Raw genomic sequence first — 15,237 nt, forward strand, 5'->3', positions numbered from 1 at the left:
CAGTGCAGCATGTGAACCTTCAGGGGGATAGGCTGGGAGGTGGATATGAACACGTCTCAAACACAAAAACGCTGGTGTGATATCCGTCACTGCGTGCGAGGGAGTTCGTGGGGGTTAACTGCTAGCTGTGGGATATTCCGCCTGCGCGGTGGTCACAAGTCGTGGTGAACATTAGTACCGTTGGTATTTACCATACGTTGAATTACTATTAGTTTTTTTTTTAATTATATGGTCTCCAAAAAAAGGACAATTCTTAAGGGGATCGATCCTTTGTTAAACAAAATAATGTGCAGGTGTAGAATTGTAATAAAATAAAGTTATTCATAACCCTTCCCACAAACAGATGGATCACTAGGCAAGAGCCACTGGAAGTAGCACTGTAGAAGAGACATTGTTTGACTATTTAGCAGCAAAAGGGTCAATAATATTTACAGTCAATGACATTTCGCATCATTTATCTCCATGGATTTCCTTTTTGGCATGATGATAGGATGATAGGTGCAACACCAATATATTGATAAGTACATTCATTGTCGCTTACCCCAGACATTTTGCAGGTTGGGAAACACTTTATGCCGACCCTTTTATACAGTTCTTCAGTTTTCACAAGTTTATGCTGCCTTTAAATTGCATCTAAATAGCATGTGAACTTTAATAGTGCACACACACACACACACACACACACACACACACACACACACACACACACACACACACACCACTTTTACCCATGGCACAGAGAGAGTGACAGATCCCGGACTCACATTCACCTATATATAAATCTGCTGAGCTCGTGTAAGCACAGAGTATGCAAAAACATTGCGCCCGGTCAAGCTTTGGAACAGAGTACAGCTAGGGAGGGGAAAAAACCCAGACTCAGATGCTTTAGTCCGCCTTTATTTCCCCTCCACCTAGTCCCTATCCAATTTTAATGGGTTAGAAGCTATGAGTACACGTCAGAAAGGGTGTGTGTGTGTGCGTGCGTGCGTAAGCAGCATTATGTAGGTGTATAAACCTTGAATCAGCACCATAACGCGTTTATAAAAAAGGAGTGCAAACCTCCGTGGCTCGAGGCGTGAAGCTTAACATGGCGTCAAGTGTATCTTTTTGCTGCACAGAATTGTAATGCAATGTACCAGAGAGCAGCAAGAGAGAACAGAGCAATGAAACATATAGCATTGGCAAGCCGGGCCCCGTAATGCCAGTACACAGGGGCGTGCTATAGTCAGGAACGAAAATAATGCAAATGAGAAGCCTGACCAGCAAATGAACATGCAAACATGACACGCAAGTGCACACGGAGGAAAAGAATCAGGGGGAGGGGGGGGGGTGTAAAAGCAGAGAAGCTGCAGACTGCAGATTAGATTCGGAAGTACAGGAGATCCAAGCAGGGTACAACCTATGTAGAAGAGTAAGGCCTCGGCCAGGGTGCCGCTGAGCGGGAGGGCGCGCTCAAGCTTGCAATGATGAAACACATTGATGCAATGTGTGTGGCCAGCGTGAGCGAGCGCCTGCGCATGCATGGTGCTTAGCGAGACAACTAAATTTGATTTGGCTGCTCGCTGATGCGTCACATGAGCGGTTCGCCCAATGAGGGCGAACCAGCTCCATGACGTAACGGCCGTGCCCCCTAACACCCCCCTCCCCCTCAAGCACGCAACTGGCTGGCCTGACGTCACTATGCTCGAGCGCCAGTGAGTGCTCTCCCACCCTGGCCACAGCCTTAGCCGGAGCTTCCGTGGATAATACAGTCAATGGGGAATAGAAGATTCCGTGGATAAAGCAGAGGATACAGCAGAGAATGGGGAATAGAAGCTTCAACGGATAATGCAGAGAATGGGGAAGGAGACTCACCTGTTGTAAAGTCAGCATGCTTCTTGAACTTGGTGATGACCATATACGAGAGGAGGTAGAGCGAGGCGAAGAGCAGGGTACAGATCTGCCAAGGGAACACAGCCAAAGTTATACACAAACAGAACATCACACCACCAACACTAGTGACCCATAAGCCTCGCTCGGCTTCATTAGAAGATTTATCCTCCAATAACCCGTTCATACACAGCAGCGACAGTATACGCGGCGCGCTAGATGTAGAAGAATTTACAGATTAGATCTTCAAGGAGCAGGGACTCCGTTTACCATGCAAGATTTGGTGCCTGAGGCACAGGGTGATAAAAGGTTCAAGATCTTTTTACTAAATAGAAAATTGAAATAGGATATTCTCTCACACCACAGTGTAAGATAAGATCTCCCTTTCTAGTACAAGCATGCAGGTATATTGCATTACTCGAGGTCATTCTGACTGAGCCACCTGTGCTGAAGCAGGGATATCCCCAATACCTGGCCAATTGGTGGCCATTGAGGCCCGGAGTTGGCTACCCCTGCTCTAGATCAGCGTTTCCCAAATGGTGGGTCGCGACCCGGCACCGGGCCACGGCACCAAAATTGCCGGGTCGTAGCGAGGCTGGCCGCCCGGTGTCTCCCCCCCCCCCCCCCCCAAGTTAAAAAAAATGGCGGCGATTCCCCCCGCGGTCCCGTGCGCATGCGCAGGGCAAGCAGGGCCCACTCCCTTCCTCCCCCCCACTCCCAACGTGGGACGGAGGAGGAAGTACCAGCTCCTCTGCGGCCCGCACGTTATGTGGGACGGAGGGGGAAGTACAAGCTCCTACTGCAGCCCGCTTCCCCCCGCGGCCAGCTTCCCGAACTCACCTCCCGTGGCACCCCCTCCCGAGCCCACCTCCCGTGCCCCCAAGCCCACCTCCCAACCCGGGCAGCAGGGGATATCGGGGGCAGCAGGGGAAAGCGTCCGGCGGCAAGGTAAGTCACCCCACCCAGTCACTGTCACCCAGTGACTCTCTCCCACCCAGTCACTGTCACCCAGTCATTGTCTCCCACCCACCCAGTCACTGTCACCCAGTAACTGTCTCCCACCCAGTCACTGCCACCCACCCAATTGTCCCAGTCCCCCCCTCCCTCCCACCCAGACCCAGTTCCCCCCTCCCTCCTACCCACCCAGTCCCCCCCTCCCACCCACCCAGTCCCAGTTCCCCCCTCCCTCCCACCCACCCAGTCCCAGTTCCCCCCTCCCTCCCACCCGAGTCCCAGTTCCCCCCTCCCTCCCACCCACCCAGTCCCAGTTCCCCCCTCCCTCCCACCCACCCACCCAGTCCCAGTTCCCCCCTCCCTCCCACCCACCCAGTCCCAGTTCCCCCCTCCCTCCCACCCACCCAGTCCCAGTTCCCCCCTCCCTCCCACCCGAGTCCCAGTTCCCCCCTCCCTCCCACCCACCCAGTCCCAGTTCCCCCCTCCCTCCCACCCACCCACCCAGTCCCAGTTCCCCCCTCCCTCCGACCCACCCAGTCCCAGTTCCCCCCTATCCCTCCGACCCACCCAGTCCCAGTTCCCCCCTCCCACCCACCCAGTCCCAGTTCCCCCCTCCCTCCCACCCAGTCCCAGTTCCCCCCTCCCTCCCACCCAGTCCCAGTTCCCCCCTCCCTCCCACCCACCCAGTCCCAGTTCCCCCCTCCCTCCCACCCACCCAGTCCCAGTTCCCCCCTCCCTTCCACCCAAACACCCAGTCCCAGTTCCCCCCTCCCTAAGATCCAACCCACCCAGTCCCAGTTCCCCCCTTCCACCCACCCAGTCCCCGGCCCCCCCTCCAGTCACTCACATCCGTCATTGCCTGTAATTCACTGTTTGTGTCTGTGTGCGTATAGGGGAGAGCGAGTGTGTGTGTGTGTGTGTGTGTGTATCAGTGGCTGTGTGTGTGTGTGTATCAGTGTGTGTGTGTGTGTGTGTGTGTGTGTGTGTGTGTGTGTATCTGTATCAGTGTCGGTGTGTGTGTGTGTGTGTGTGTGTGTGTGTGTGTATCAGAGTGTGTGTGTATCAGTGGCTGTGTGTTTGTGTGTATCTGTATCAGTGTGTGTGTGTGTGTGTGTGTGTGTGTATCAGTATCAGTGTGTGTGTATCAGTGTGTGTATCAGTGTGTGTGTGTGTGTGTGTGTGTATGTGTATCAGTGTATGTGCGTGTGTAGCAGTGTCTCTGTGTGTGTATCAGTGTGTGTGTGTGTAGCAGTGTCTCTGTGGCTGCGTGTGTGTCAGTGGCTGCGTGTTTGTCAGTGGCTGCGTGTTTGTCAGTGGCTGTGTGTGTGTGTGTCAGTGGCTGCGTGTGTGTATCAGTTGCTGTGTGTGTGTATCAGTGTGTGTGTCAGTGGCTGCGTGTCTGTCAGTGGATGTGTGTGTGTGTGTGTGTGTGTGTGTGTGTATCAGTGGATGTGTGTGTGTATCAGTGGCTGTGTGTGTATCAGTGGCTGTGTGTGTGTCTGTGTGTGTATTAGTGGCTGTGTGTGTGTGTATCAGTGGCTGTGTGTGTCTGTGCAGGCCCTATAGGCCAGTATAGGTGATAAAAATTTTAGTGGGTCACGAAGGAGAAGTTCAAAAATAACCGGGTCACGGAAAAAAAAGTTTGGGAAACCCTGCTCTAGATCACTGGTGGGCAACGGGCGCCCAGGGGCCGCATGTATCCCTCATGGGGCTTTGCCTGTAGCCCCCAATCACTGGCTGTCCAACCATGCTGCTTCTCCGTCTCCACAGTGCAGAGGGGAGACGTTGCTGCGGTGGATGGTAGCTACCGCTGGTCCTTCACCTGCTACAGTAAAGGACAGTGCGCTGATTAACACTGCCCGCTCCTCTCCTGTGCAAATCACTAGTTCCCGGTGGTGTAAGTAGAGAAGCGGGACAGGATTCACCAGCCCGGTGGCATTAGGCAGCTGACCGGAGGGTCTGGGGAGGAGCTCCTACCAATGGCTACACCGTCCCTTCTGCACGTGTGCCGTGTCCACGTAATGTGCGGCCCTTCTGCCTACTGCCGCTCTAGGTGCTATATATGTACAGCACATAGTAAAATGCACACCGAGATCTTCATTTAAAGGATCGCTGCTGCACAACAGACAAAGCACCAGAAGCATCAATGAATTCTAACACATCTTGGTTACATCCGGCACTGTGCTAGGAAATTATTTGCGACAGGAAGCCGCTGTGCAGTAGAGAAGCAGCAAATGTAACCTGCTCGAGGTCACGAGGACCTGGCACTTTAAACTATGATGTGTCACATCAAAGATCTGCGTTTCAACCGTGCGTCTGCACACATCATCAGCTTGGATTATAGGGAGCAACGTCGCGCTTCGCTTGGTCTGAAAGGTACGATGTTTACAGGATTAGCCTTTAAAAGCAGCAAAAGCTAGGAGTGCGGAGTAAATCACTTTCAGGCCTTTGGCTACAAAGTGAGCTACAAAGCCAATTAAAATGAAAATAAGTTCACCTTCACAGAGCGGTTATGATCTCAGGGAGGTGCGTGTATCATGTAGAATTATAGCGCCGGGATGCAGAACCGGCTTTTGACTATTCATTGACCTTTGGGCTCAGTTGGTAGTAACCACAACACACAGGACTTCATATAGGGAGTGGGTGGCCTTGTGGTTAAGGCACACGTTTCCAAAATAGAAGATACCGTTTGGCACTCGGACTGGTATCTCGGTGTTAAATCTACAACTTATGAAGCAAGAGGTAGCCGAGCACACCAATACAGGATGCAATAGAATTAGTGCAAATAGATCATTTTAATGACTGACCAGTCACAGGACATCCCAGGTTGCATACATCCCGATTCTTTTTGTGTTTAGCTTACTTTAAATCTACAACTCTCATCCTTTGTAGCACTTCTACAGCCACTTTTTGTGAAAATAAAAAGTTTATGCTAGGCTGGTTTTCATGAGATAACCAGGGGTTCTCCACTCCGGTCCTCAAGACCCCCCTCAACAGGTCAGGTGTTCAGGATATCACAGCTTCAGCACAGGTGGTGGACTGAGCCACTGAGAGACACCTGGGCTGATCAGGGATATCCTGAACACCTAACCTTGGGGTGGGTGTGTGTGTATAGAAGACTGGAATTGAGAACTCCTGTGCTACGGTGTACCAGTGGGATAACCCTTTTCTGCAGACACCTGTGCTGAAGCAGGGATATCCTGAACACCTAACCTTGGGGGTGTGTGTGTGTATAGAAGACTGGAATTGAGAACCTGTTACGGTGTACCAGTGGGATAACCCTTTTCTGCAGACACCTGTGCTGAAGCAGGGATATCCTGAACACCTAACCTTGGGGTGGGTGTGTGTGTGTATATAAGACTGGAATTGAGAGCCCCTGTGTTATGGTGTACCAGCGGGATAACCCTTTTCTGCACCTGACCCTTAGCTTTATATCCTTTCGAAGCACCACAAGATCCTGGAGTTTTTTTTTTAGAGTTTGTCACTGCGCCAATGAACGGTTTCTAAAGACTTACCGGTATTTATTTTGTGTAGTTAGCAATAGCAGTTGACAATAACGCACAGCAGGAGTGACCATACCCAACTAATGCTCACTTCTTCGGGTGTCATTTGGTTCTTAGGAGGTAAGAGTTTGCAGTGGCCAAAAGACTAAAAATGCACAGAGCTGCCGTCAGAGAAGGAAAACAAACTGAGATTCACAACTCAGCACAACCAACATTAGGATATACACATATCAGGGGATTAAGGCATCAGACAGAAAGGTACCAGGAATGTTGTGACCTCTAAACCATGTGCATGCAGGACACAGCAATGCAGCAGTACACAGACCAATCCCCCGCCTGTGTTCCAAACCATTAACTCCCTTCTCCTCATGTAAACCCACCCCCCTGCAGTACCATTGATGCTGCACACGTTTTCAGATCGGACGCACTCATCGTTAATAAAACAAATGAATCATCCATAAAAGGTAAAACTGAACCACTAAAATAACTATTAAATGAAAAGCAAAAGGGTCAGGAGCATTAGCCGTATTTCCATGGAAACCTCCAATGGAGAGTTCAATACACGAAGAGCAAACGTCCATCAAATATACAGCGGTCAATCTCTGAGACATATGTAAAAAGAAAGGCATGGGGGGGGGGGGGAGAAATTAGTGGGATTAAGGAAATGAAACTTAATAGGTTTCAGAAAACAGAGTAAGTTTAGGAGGGTCTTCAAAACATTACCCGTAATGCAAAAAGTATGCAGAGAATGTGGCAATTCAGCATGTATTTTATGTACCCTGCAAGACACAAACAGGCCCGCACCCTCCAGCTGGAAAAAACATCTCTATCTAAAACTGCCGGATGAAGCATGGGAAGAGCATATGGAACACGTTAACCCTTTGCTGCCAGAACAGACTGCAATGCATGGTCAAGGATTTTCTATGTCATTTTTTTTACATCTGCGACTTTAACTACTGAATGTGAGCCTTTAACCTATACACATGTACTGTATATCGGTTGGCTTTTGGGACAATACGTTAATTGCCATTATAAAAATGAAACAATAAATACAAATTCTGTAACATTTGGAGGGCTCATCCAATAAGTAGTGCAAGGTGGGGGAGCACATAACGTCTTGTGGAAACCTTACTGCAGGGGATATTTCCAAGCTTATAATAATTGTAGGACACGGTTACGGTAACTTATGACAAGGTTATAATATGCACACCAAAAATATCTCTGGGTTGAATTGAACACGACAGATATGATAAACTATAATTTATTCCTTAAATAAGGTGAACACACAAGATATACAAATAACAGGCAAAATATGCACACTTACTTAGGGTTGGAATGGGGATGATGAAGTAATCAGGAACCAGGATTAGCAATTCATCAGCAATCACGAAAATACACAAAGAACACGAGGAACACTGAGAATAGGCTGGACACTGGTTTATATGCAATCTCCAGTCTATACCTTATTATTGAGTGCAGGCTATTGGAGAACAATTACCTGCACCCAATCTCTCCTTGCCACCTCACCTGAGGGGCATCTTAACACCCGCCCACTGGGTGGGTAATATTCTAATCAGGGGCTTAATTTCTCAGTCCCCCTCCCACAAGCCTGGCGTCTCCAACTCTTTCTTGGCCAGGATATCCTTTGTCCAAGGTGTGAAGTACAACACTTAATCTCAAGCACCCATGTCCTGCATTCAGTTGTGCTTGCATACACAAGCAGGGTGGGGGGTCTTTGATCAGGAGTTTTATGATCGACCATTTGTCTGCCATCCTGACCTATTAACATAGCAGATGGGCTCTGAGTTCTCATACCAGACCCAAAATACAATTCATAGTTTAATATCTTCACATATCAAAATAATCGGTTCTGTTGGGCCCAGTGGGCTGATACATGCCAATCCCTCATGCCGGAGGGGGTTCTACATAGTGGCCAAATTGAAGCTCCCTGCGACCCCCAGAACCTGAGATACACCAATGCAGGTTAAAACACTTTTACAATACAGGATTCTTCCCTTTACAAATGAATCTCTGCTTTTCACTCTTTCCCCATTGAAATCAACGGGCTCCGCCGCCATAGGCGTTCAATGGAGCAACTCCGCCGTTGAAGTCAATGGGTTCCGCCGCCATAGACTTTCAATGGGGCAACTCCGCCATTGACGTCTATGGGACTTCTCCGCCATAGCCTTTCAATGGGGAAACGCCGCCATTGACGGCTATGGGGAAACTCACCAATCTTTCCCTTTGCCCACACTCTGTCTGGTTGTTCGGAGAGGGCTGGGAATGGTCATGCATTAATGCCGGAACCTTGGCTACATGTGACCCAAATCCCAGCCCTCTGGTCCTCCCAGAACCAGAGATATGGACTTACACTTTTTACTGTTTCGGACTTAGCCGTTTTCATGCCACGCGTTTTTCTCCCATTGGAATCAATGTCCGGCGCCGCCATAGGAAATGCATGGGCGAGCGCCGCCATTAGATTCAATGGGACCTCCGCTCCGCCATTGAAGTCAATGGCGCGACCCTCTTGTTGAGCTCGACCCTTTACGGGGGTCCTGGATTCTCGGACCCGGTGGTTGTCGAGTGTGGGGAGGCCTAGGAGCTAGGGGCAAAAAGAATTTTATTTCTAGGTGCCCTAGAACCTAAGGTTCCCACGCCAATTGTCGGTGAACTTGAACTCAGTGATAAAGCTCTCTTCAAAGACAAGGTATCCGCTTTTGCGCTCTGCGGTTTGGATGGCTGCCAACCTGTTCCTGGAGGTCGGCGTCGAGGAATCCCCATTGAAGTCAATGGCCCCATTGACTTACAATGGGAAACCGCCGCTCCTCCTCTCGGACACCCCTGCTGGTCTCTGCTGGAAACAGGTCCAAAACCGCCAGATCTGCCATTGGAATCAATGGAGCTGCAATGGCGACCTATGGTAGGCTGCAAAATGGAGCCTGAAAAGGCGGGAAAAGGGAACAAAGGGCTATAATCACTGAATTAACATTAACCCCTTCCCTCTCGCATCAACCCCAGTTTATGTGTTGGTGCAAACACTGGGATAAGAACAATACATTTATTTCAGATGAATATACAGTTGGATGCTGAAGCAAGGTAAAAACACATTACTGGACCACAGTCCAGTTAACCCCTTGCTTCCCAAGTGAGAGCAGGGGGTGGCCAAATGGGGTGTAACCCCTTTAATGCCGGGCCAAACCCCCTCTCCCATGACAGATACACATCTACAGAGACTGCAAAAATGTGGCAGTGTCTTCTCTGTGCCTTTGCCTTTCTAATTCTGCTTCCAAATACCACTTAAATATTCTCTCCATTATAATTAATTCCTCCATGGGACATGTAATCCATTATGTACGTGGGAATGTGATATCAGAAGCTCCAAAACTGGGCCCAACAGAAACAAAAGCCAGCTAAATATTTTTTATATTTGACAGGCTTTTAATTTCTTGGCGATTTTCTCCAATATTTGTGTGTCTTATGTCTTAATTTCTTGGCCAAATTAGACAAAAAAAAAAAAAACAACACCCAAAAATGATGGATCTGAAAAATATGAAGTAGTTCACGAAAGTAACAAATTTCTAAGATTACGCAGAACTGCAGGCTTTTAGTATTGCTTTTTCTAGCACTTTTGCCCCTTATAGGCAACTCCCCAAAAATACTCCCACGGAAAGGACGGTCTTTAAAATGACTACGTATATCATGGGCGAGATCGCCAAACTATGGATGCTTACCATTCATGTGAAAGACCTGGTTAAAATGTTGATGTTCTTATGCGTCTGCAAACCGTCACAGCGCAATCCGCTACGAACGTGACCGCTCCGCTCAGAAAACAAACAACAAAGTGTGTCCTGTGTCACGTGGTCACACACATTAAGAGATCATGCACAACATAAAAGTCCAATGCGATTTTGTCAACCCTTCAGGACACTGGCCCGGTCCCAAAATTGGTGGCGCTAGCACTGAAGCCAATAACCATTTGCCTGTGGCATCTAGGTTCACGTTACAAGTCTGTATGGGGCCGGGGAACAAATGCACTCTCCGTTTACGTAGTCTGGAGATCAGATACCACATGAACTCCAAGGCCGGGTGCCAGCAGACTCCCACCCCCTCGGCAACACTGATCTTGATTTAATAAAAGGCTTCTGCATACCATTTCATGAAAAGCAATACCATTATTAATACATTCTCAGAGGATGGGCTATAAAAATAAAGAGGGTTGGACTTTTGGACCCAAAGGTCAGAACATTGTGGGAGCAAAATGCTGAATTGATCAATATATTTATTTTTATTGATGATACAGAGCTCAGTAGTTATTTGTCGATCCCACACTCCAACCGTGTGGCGCTGACAGGGTAAGTGCTTGGAAAACAGCATATTTTCTAGTTCTTTTACCGTTGAGGGGACCCACAAAGCAACAGAGGTAATGGAATTTATAACGTGTGTGCAATTAGAATTACATACAATATCGCATCTTCAGCCTTTGTCGATCCACTGCTGGACGAAGGCGCCCCCCCCCCCCCAACCACCACCTAAGGTGTCGAAATGTCAACATGTAAAACAGGCCTCGCCATCACTTCTGCAAAACTCTGTCAGTGCTGACGTGTGTGTGTGTGTGTGTGTGTGTATGTGTACGCACTATAGTCTCATCGATACATTTACAGTGAATATGACCCTCAGTGTTACCGAGAGATATATGCACTAAGCTCTCTCTAAGGCTCGAAGTGTTAAAATGTGAGAATGGAGAAGTGTTTCTTGATTCTCGGTAATCCCGTACATAATGAGCCCTCTTGATGCAAAAGACATGGGCACTACGAAACTAGTCTTTCTGGGCTGAAGAGAATGGAACAATATGACCAGTCCGTGTCAGGTTAAACGTCAATTATACTTAGCAGAAAAATCAGCCAGCAGAGTCAGCGCCCTGAAGACAGATTACATTGAGCTGACACTGGAGGAACTCCTCAGAGGGGAAAGGTTCATTAAGAGCAGTAAACACACCCCAAGCCGATGAAAGGTGGACATTGCAGATAAGTCGGGTCATCCCCAAAATGTACATCGTTCACAGGGCACCAGTGACAGCAACATGCAGAATCTTACACAACACTATTTTATACGACAAAATTACTACATCATGTCAGAGGAGCCTTGAAAGCCCGAAGCTTCATCCATTTACTGTCAAAAGTTGGTAGCCCACAATCGAGAAGAAAAAAGCAGAATTGGAACTGGGGAGGGGAGAGGGGGATGCTATTTTCAGCTCTGGGGCCCGCCTGTTCCCCAGATAATTAACAGTGACGTTACCAATATTAGTTCCTGGGGATATTAAAGTTTCCAGAAGTATAATAAAATAACCTCCGACTTTTCTCTATTGTATAAAGCCCAAGGATATTCAAGATTGAGACAGTTGTTTATAATATAAGCAACTCTGCCGAGGTGGGGTATCAACAAGTCAATGTTGAGTTATAACATACTAATGTATTATCACCAGGTTGTAAGATACTAATGTACATGTGCAAGCTACGGTTTTCCCCAGAGCTCCCCCTCACTGGGATAAACACTATATAAATAACACTTTGCTCCCTCCGAGCTCGCCGCTATGAGGTATACATACTGTAAGAAGAGTTTGTTTTCCATGCACACACACACACAGACACACACAGTTGCGGCCCCTTTTATTCTCCTACACCCCCAAATTTTTTTGGGGATGTTTTCCCTATGTCACGCACTTTGCCGCATTCATGGCTAGACAGCGCTAAACAATAAAACCGCCCACGGCGCCTAAAACGGCCGGAACATGCCGCATCTGCCCGCGGTTTTAAAAATCGCGTTGAAACGGCCGCACGAGGCTGAAGGCAGCCACCACTGTACACACACACACACACACACACACACACACAATCCATGGCAGAATAGTGGAAACTAGAATATTACGTATAAGAGCATCTACTGTAAAACTAAAATACCGACTGAAATGTGTTTTCCAGGTCACCAACTTCAGTGTGCCTTTGCTCACTTGTGTCTCTCTCTGTGCTCTGAACTACAGTACGTTAGCAAAGAATATGGTCTTCCAGATCAAATTAAATACAATGTACGATCCAACCCTGAGCGTGTAATAACAAGTTCATACTTTATGCAAAACAGCTTGCTGTATACAGAGCCCACGCACTCTGAACACGTTGCCATGTTGTAATGTACGCAAGAGGATCTAGCTGTCACACACACAGGTCTCACACCTACCAGGACCATTGTGCTGTGCATTCCTCATCAAGGCAGGATACCAATCGTAAGGGAATTACAATGGTATGTAAAGTACGGTCATCAAGTGAAAGGAAATGAGTATGTGACAGGCGTCACAAGCACTGCCCAGGCAGGGTGCTCGGTCAGGTCAGAAGTGACAAAAACAACATCCTATCTAAGATACCAAGTATTAAGAGGCTGCCCGGCACGTTCACATGGCTGGGAACTGCAGAGCAATAGGCAGAAATAGTGACTCTTGTGCGCACGTGTCACAGACATTAAGAGGAGCAGTCTTAACATAGCAACATATTTGGTGAGTGACAAAGAGAAAGCAGCCAAATATTTATCCCCTAACTACAACCTAAACCACTATGGGGTGAATGCTATATAGAATGGTAAAATAAAAGGGTTATGGGATCCCTAGAATTTCACTTTGGGTTCCTTAACCAGACAAAAGGTTGGAAACCACTGCCTTAAACCCTCAAAAGTGCCACACACACACACACACACACACTTCAACAAAGAAATGTACCTACAACTAATGGGGACTGCAATGGGTACCAAGATGGCACCGCAATATGCCAATCTTTTCATGGCAAATCTTGAACAAAGATTCCTAACTACATGCCCCCAGAAATACTACAGATACATTGATGACCTGTTTATAATGTGGACAGAGGGTGAAGGAAACCTGCAACAATTCCACGAGTCCCTGAACTCATTAATTGATGAATGTAAATTCAAAATTGATTATTCGGCAAACCAAGTAAACGTTCTAGATACAACAATAACACTGAAAGATGGCAAACTACACACATCTGTATACAAGAAACCAACAGACAGATGCAGTTACCTCCACAACTCCAGCTTCCATCCCACTCATACAAAACAATGCATCATAGGGCTGTTCTATAGTGCGCGCGCTTGCTGCGCCGTATGCGCGCGCGCAGCATTTATAGTTGGCTGAGGTTAGTCAGCCATTCTATAATAGGACCGCGCGCGCACGCTAGTGTGCATGGAACCGGCCGACAGGGGGGAAGATGAGGAAAATAATGAATTTGCGCCGCTACCATTTATGTGTATGTATGTCTGTCAATAAGAGCACAAATAAAAATATTTACCAAACATGTTTTTTTTTCTTTTAAAAATCTTATTTAAGTAATTATTCACTCACACAATCATATATATATATATATATCACACACACACACACACACACACACACACACACACACACACACACTACCTTCCCAGCATGTCGCTCCCGGCAGCACGGACCCTATACACACAAAAAGTGTGCGGCACGTGCACGCGCGCATTAACGCACACAGTATATTACGAGCCATACACAGCCAGGCTATAAGATGCTCTGACACTGAAGACAGAAACAGGCATCTCTCAACCCTGACCAAATCGTTCAGACAGAAGGGATACAAACCAAAGACCATTGTCAGATCTATTACATCTGCACTAAAAGCCCCACAAGAACGCCTACTACAATACAGACAGAGAGAACCTACCACACGCATACCACTAGTGGCCACATGCAACCCTACCCTAGAGGGAATACGAAAAATAATCAAAGATCTGCAACCCATGCTGGCAGAGGATGCGACATTAAAAGAAATCTTTCCCAAACCTCCCATTCTTGCTTTTCGGCAACCACCAAACCTCAAACAGAAATTAGTCAGCAGAAAACTTCACAACGAACTTAAAAAGACACTGATAATGGCACTAAACCGTGCAACAACACACGTTGCAAACTCTGCAAACATATATGCCAAGATCCCACAGCCAGTCACAACCATGGAACACTCAATGTTAAAGGATCATACTGTCGCACATCCAGGAATGTGGCTTATATGATTCAATGTAACAAATGTGTCCAAGGATGCTACACTGGGGAAACTAGCCAAAAACTTAAAGGCAGAATGAAATGCACAAACACTATACTCCACCCCGAAGAAGGAAGATACTGCTCACCTGCTGGACATAATTTCTCACAACCAGATCAATCCATAAACGATTTAATAATCAAAATCCTCAATGGAATGTTCGAACGCACCCAAGAACGGAAAACATTTGCGCTCAGAATGATAAGACTCTTACACCAAAACAAGAGGACTTAATGCAGATATGGGCTCTTACACACTATCATAATTTGTTGTAATGGCCCTCCTTGTCAATGTGCCATCCTAAACCACTCCCCCCCCCTCCACTGTGGTGGATGTACAGCCCCTCACCCCCATCCCTTATTCTCACCCTTCCATTGTCTCCAAACATTCCTCCCTCACCCCACCTCATCTACATCTGTTCTTTTTCGTCCCCTTTTTTTTCCTTTTCAAATCTCTGTCTAAGTCATAGAAACCTGTGTATATCAGTATTGCTGACCTGAGGAAGAGAGGAAAACTCTCGAAAGCTTGTCCTATGACAAATTGTTAGTCCAAATAAAAAAAGGTATCACCTAATACTGAATAACACACACATATAAATACATGCATGCATGAATGTGAGCTGTGGATAGAAGCTTCTTCCCACTCCAGTCAGCTTCCTATGCTGGCACAGGAGAGTGAGTGTCCCCGTATTTAAACAGCACACACGGTCATTAAGCAGCTGAGGGAGCAAGAAGAAGCTGTGATCGATGCCGGCAGCATCTCCACTCCCACTAGACTAGGGAGAA

The 15,237-nt window shown here is 47.5% G+C and overlaps 1 protein-coding gene across 2 annotated transcripts in view; it reads right to left on the reverse strand.

Annotated features, from left to right (window-relative positions):
* LMBR1L (limb development membrane protein 1 like) overlaps positions 1 to 15,237 on the reverse strand; it is a 47,545-nt gene that overhangs the window by 30,621 nt on the left and 1,687 nt on the right. The window contains exons 1-2 of one of the 2 annotated variants that reach the window (XM_075591250.1): positions 12,558 to 12,713; positions 1,855 to 1,939 (exon numbers count right to left, since the gene is read on the reverse strand). In XM_075591250.1, coding sequence (XP_075447365.1) covers positions 1,855 to 1,939; positions 12,558 to 12,578 — 106 coding nt within the window. In that variant the 5' untranslated portion in view covers positions 12,579 to 12,713. Of the gene's footprint in view, positions 1 to 1,854; positions 1,940 to 12,557; positions 12,714 to 15,237 lie in introns of those variants that run through there. The other variant, XM_075591249.1, reaches the window with a different exon arrangement.

This window comes from Ascaphus truei, chromosome 3, assembly GCF_040206685.1.
Source record: "Ascaphus truei isolate aAscTru1 chromosome 3, aAscTru1.hap1, whole genome shotgun sequence".
Taxonomy (NCBI): Eukaryota; Metazoa; Chordata; class Amphibia; order Anura; family Ascaphidae; genus Ascaphus; species Ascaphus truei.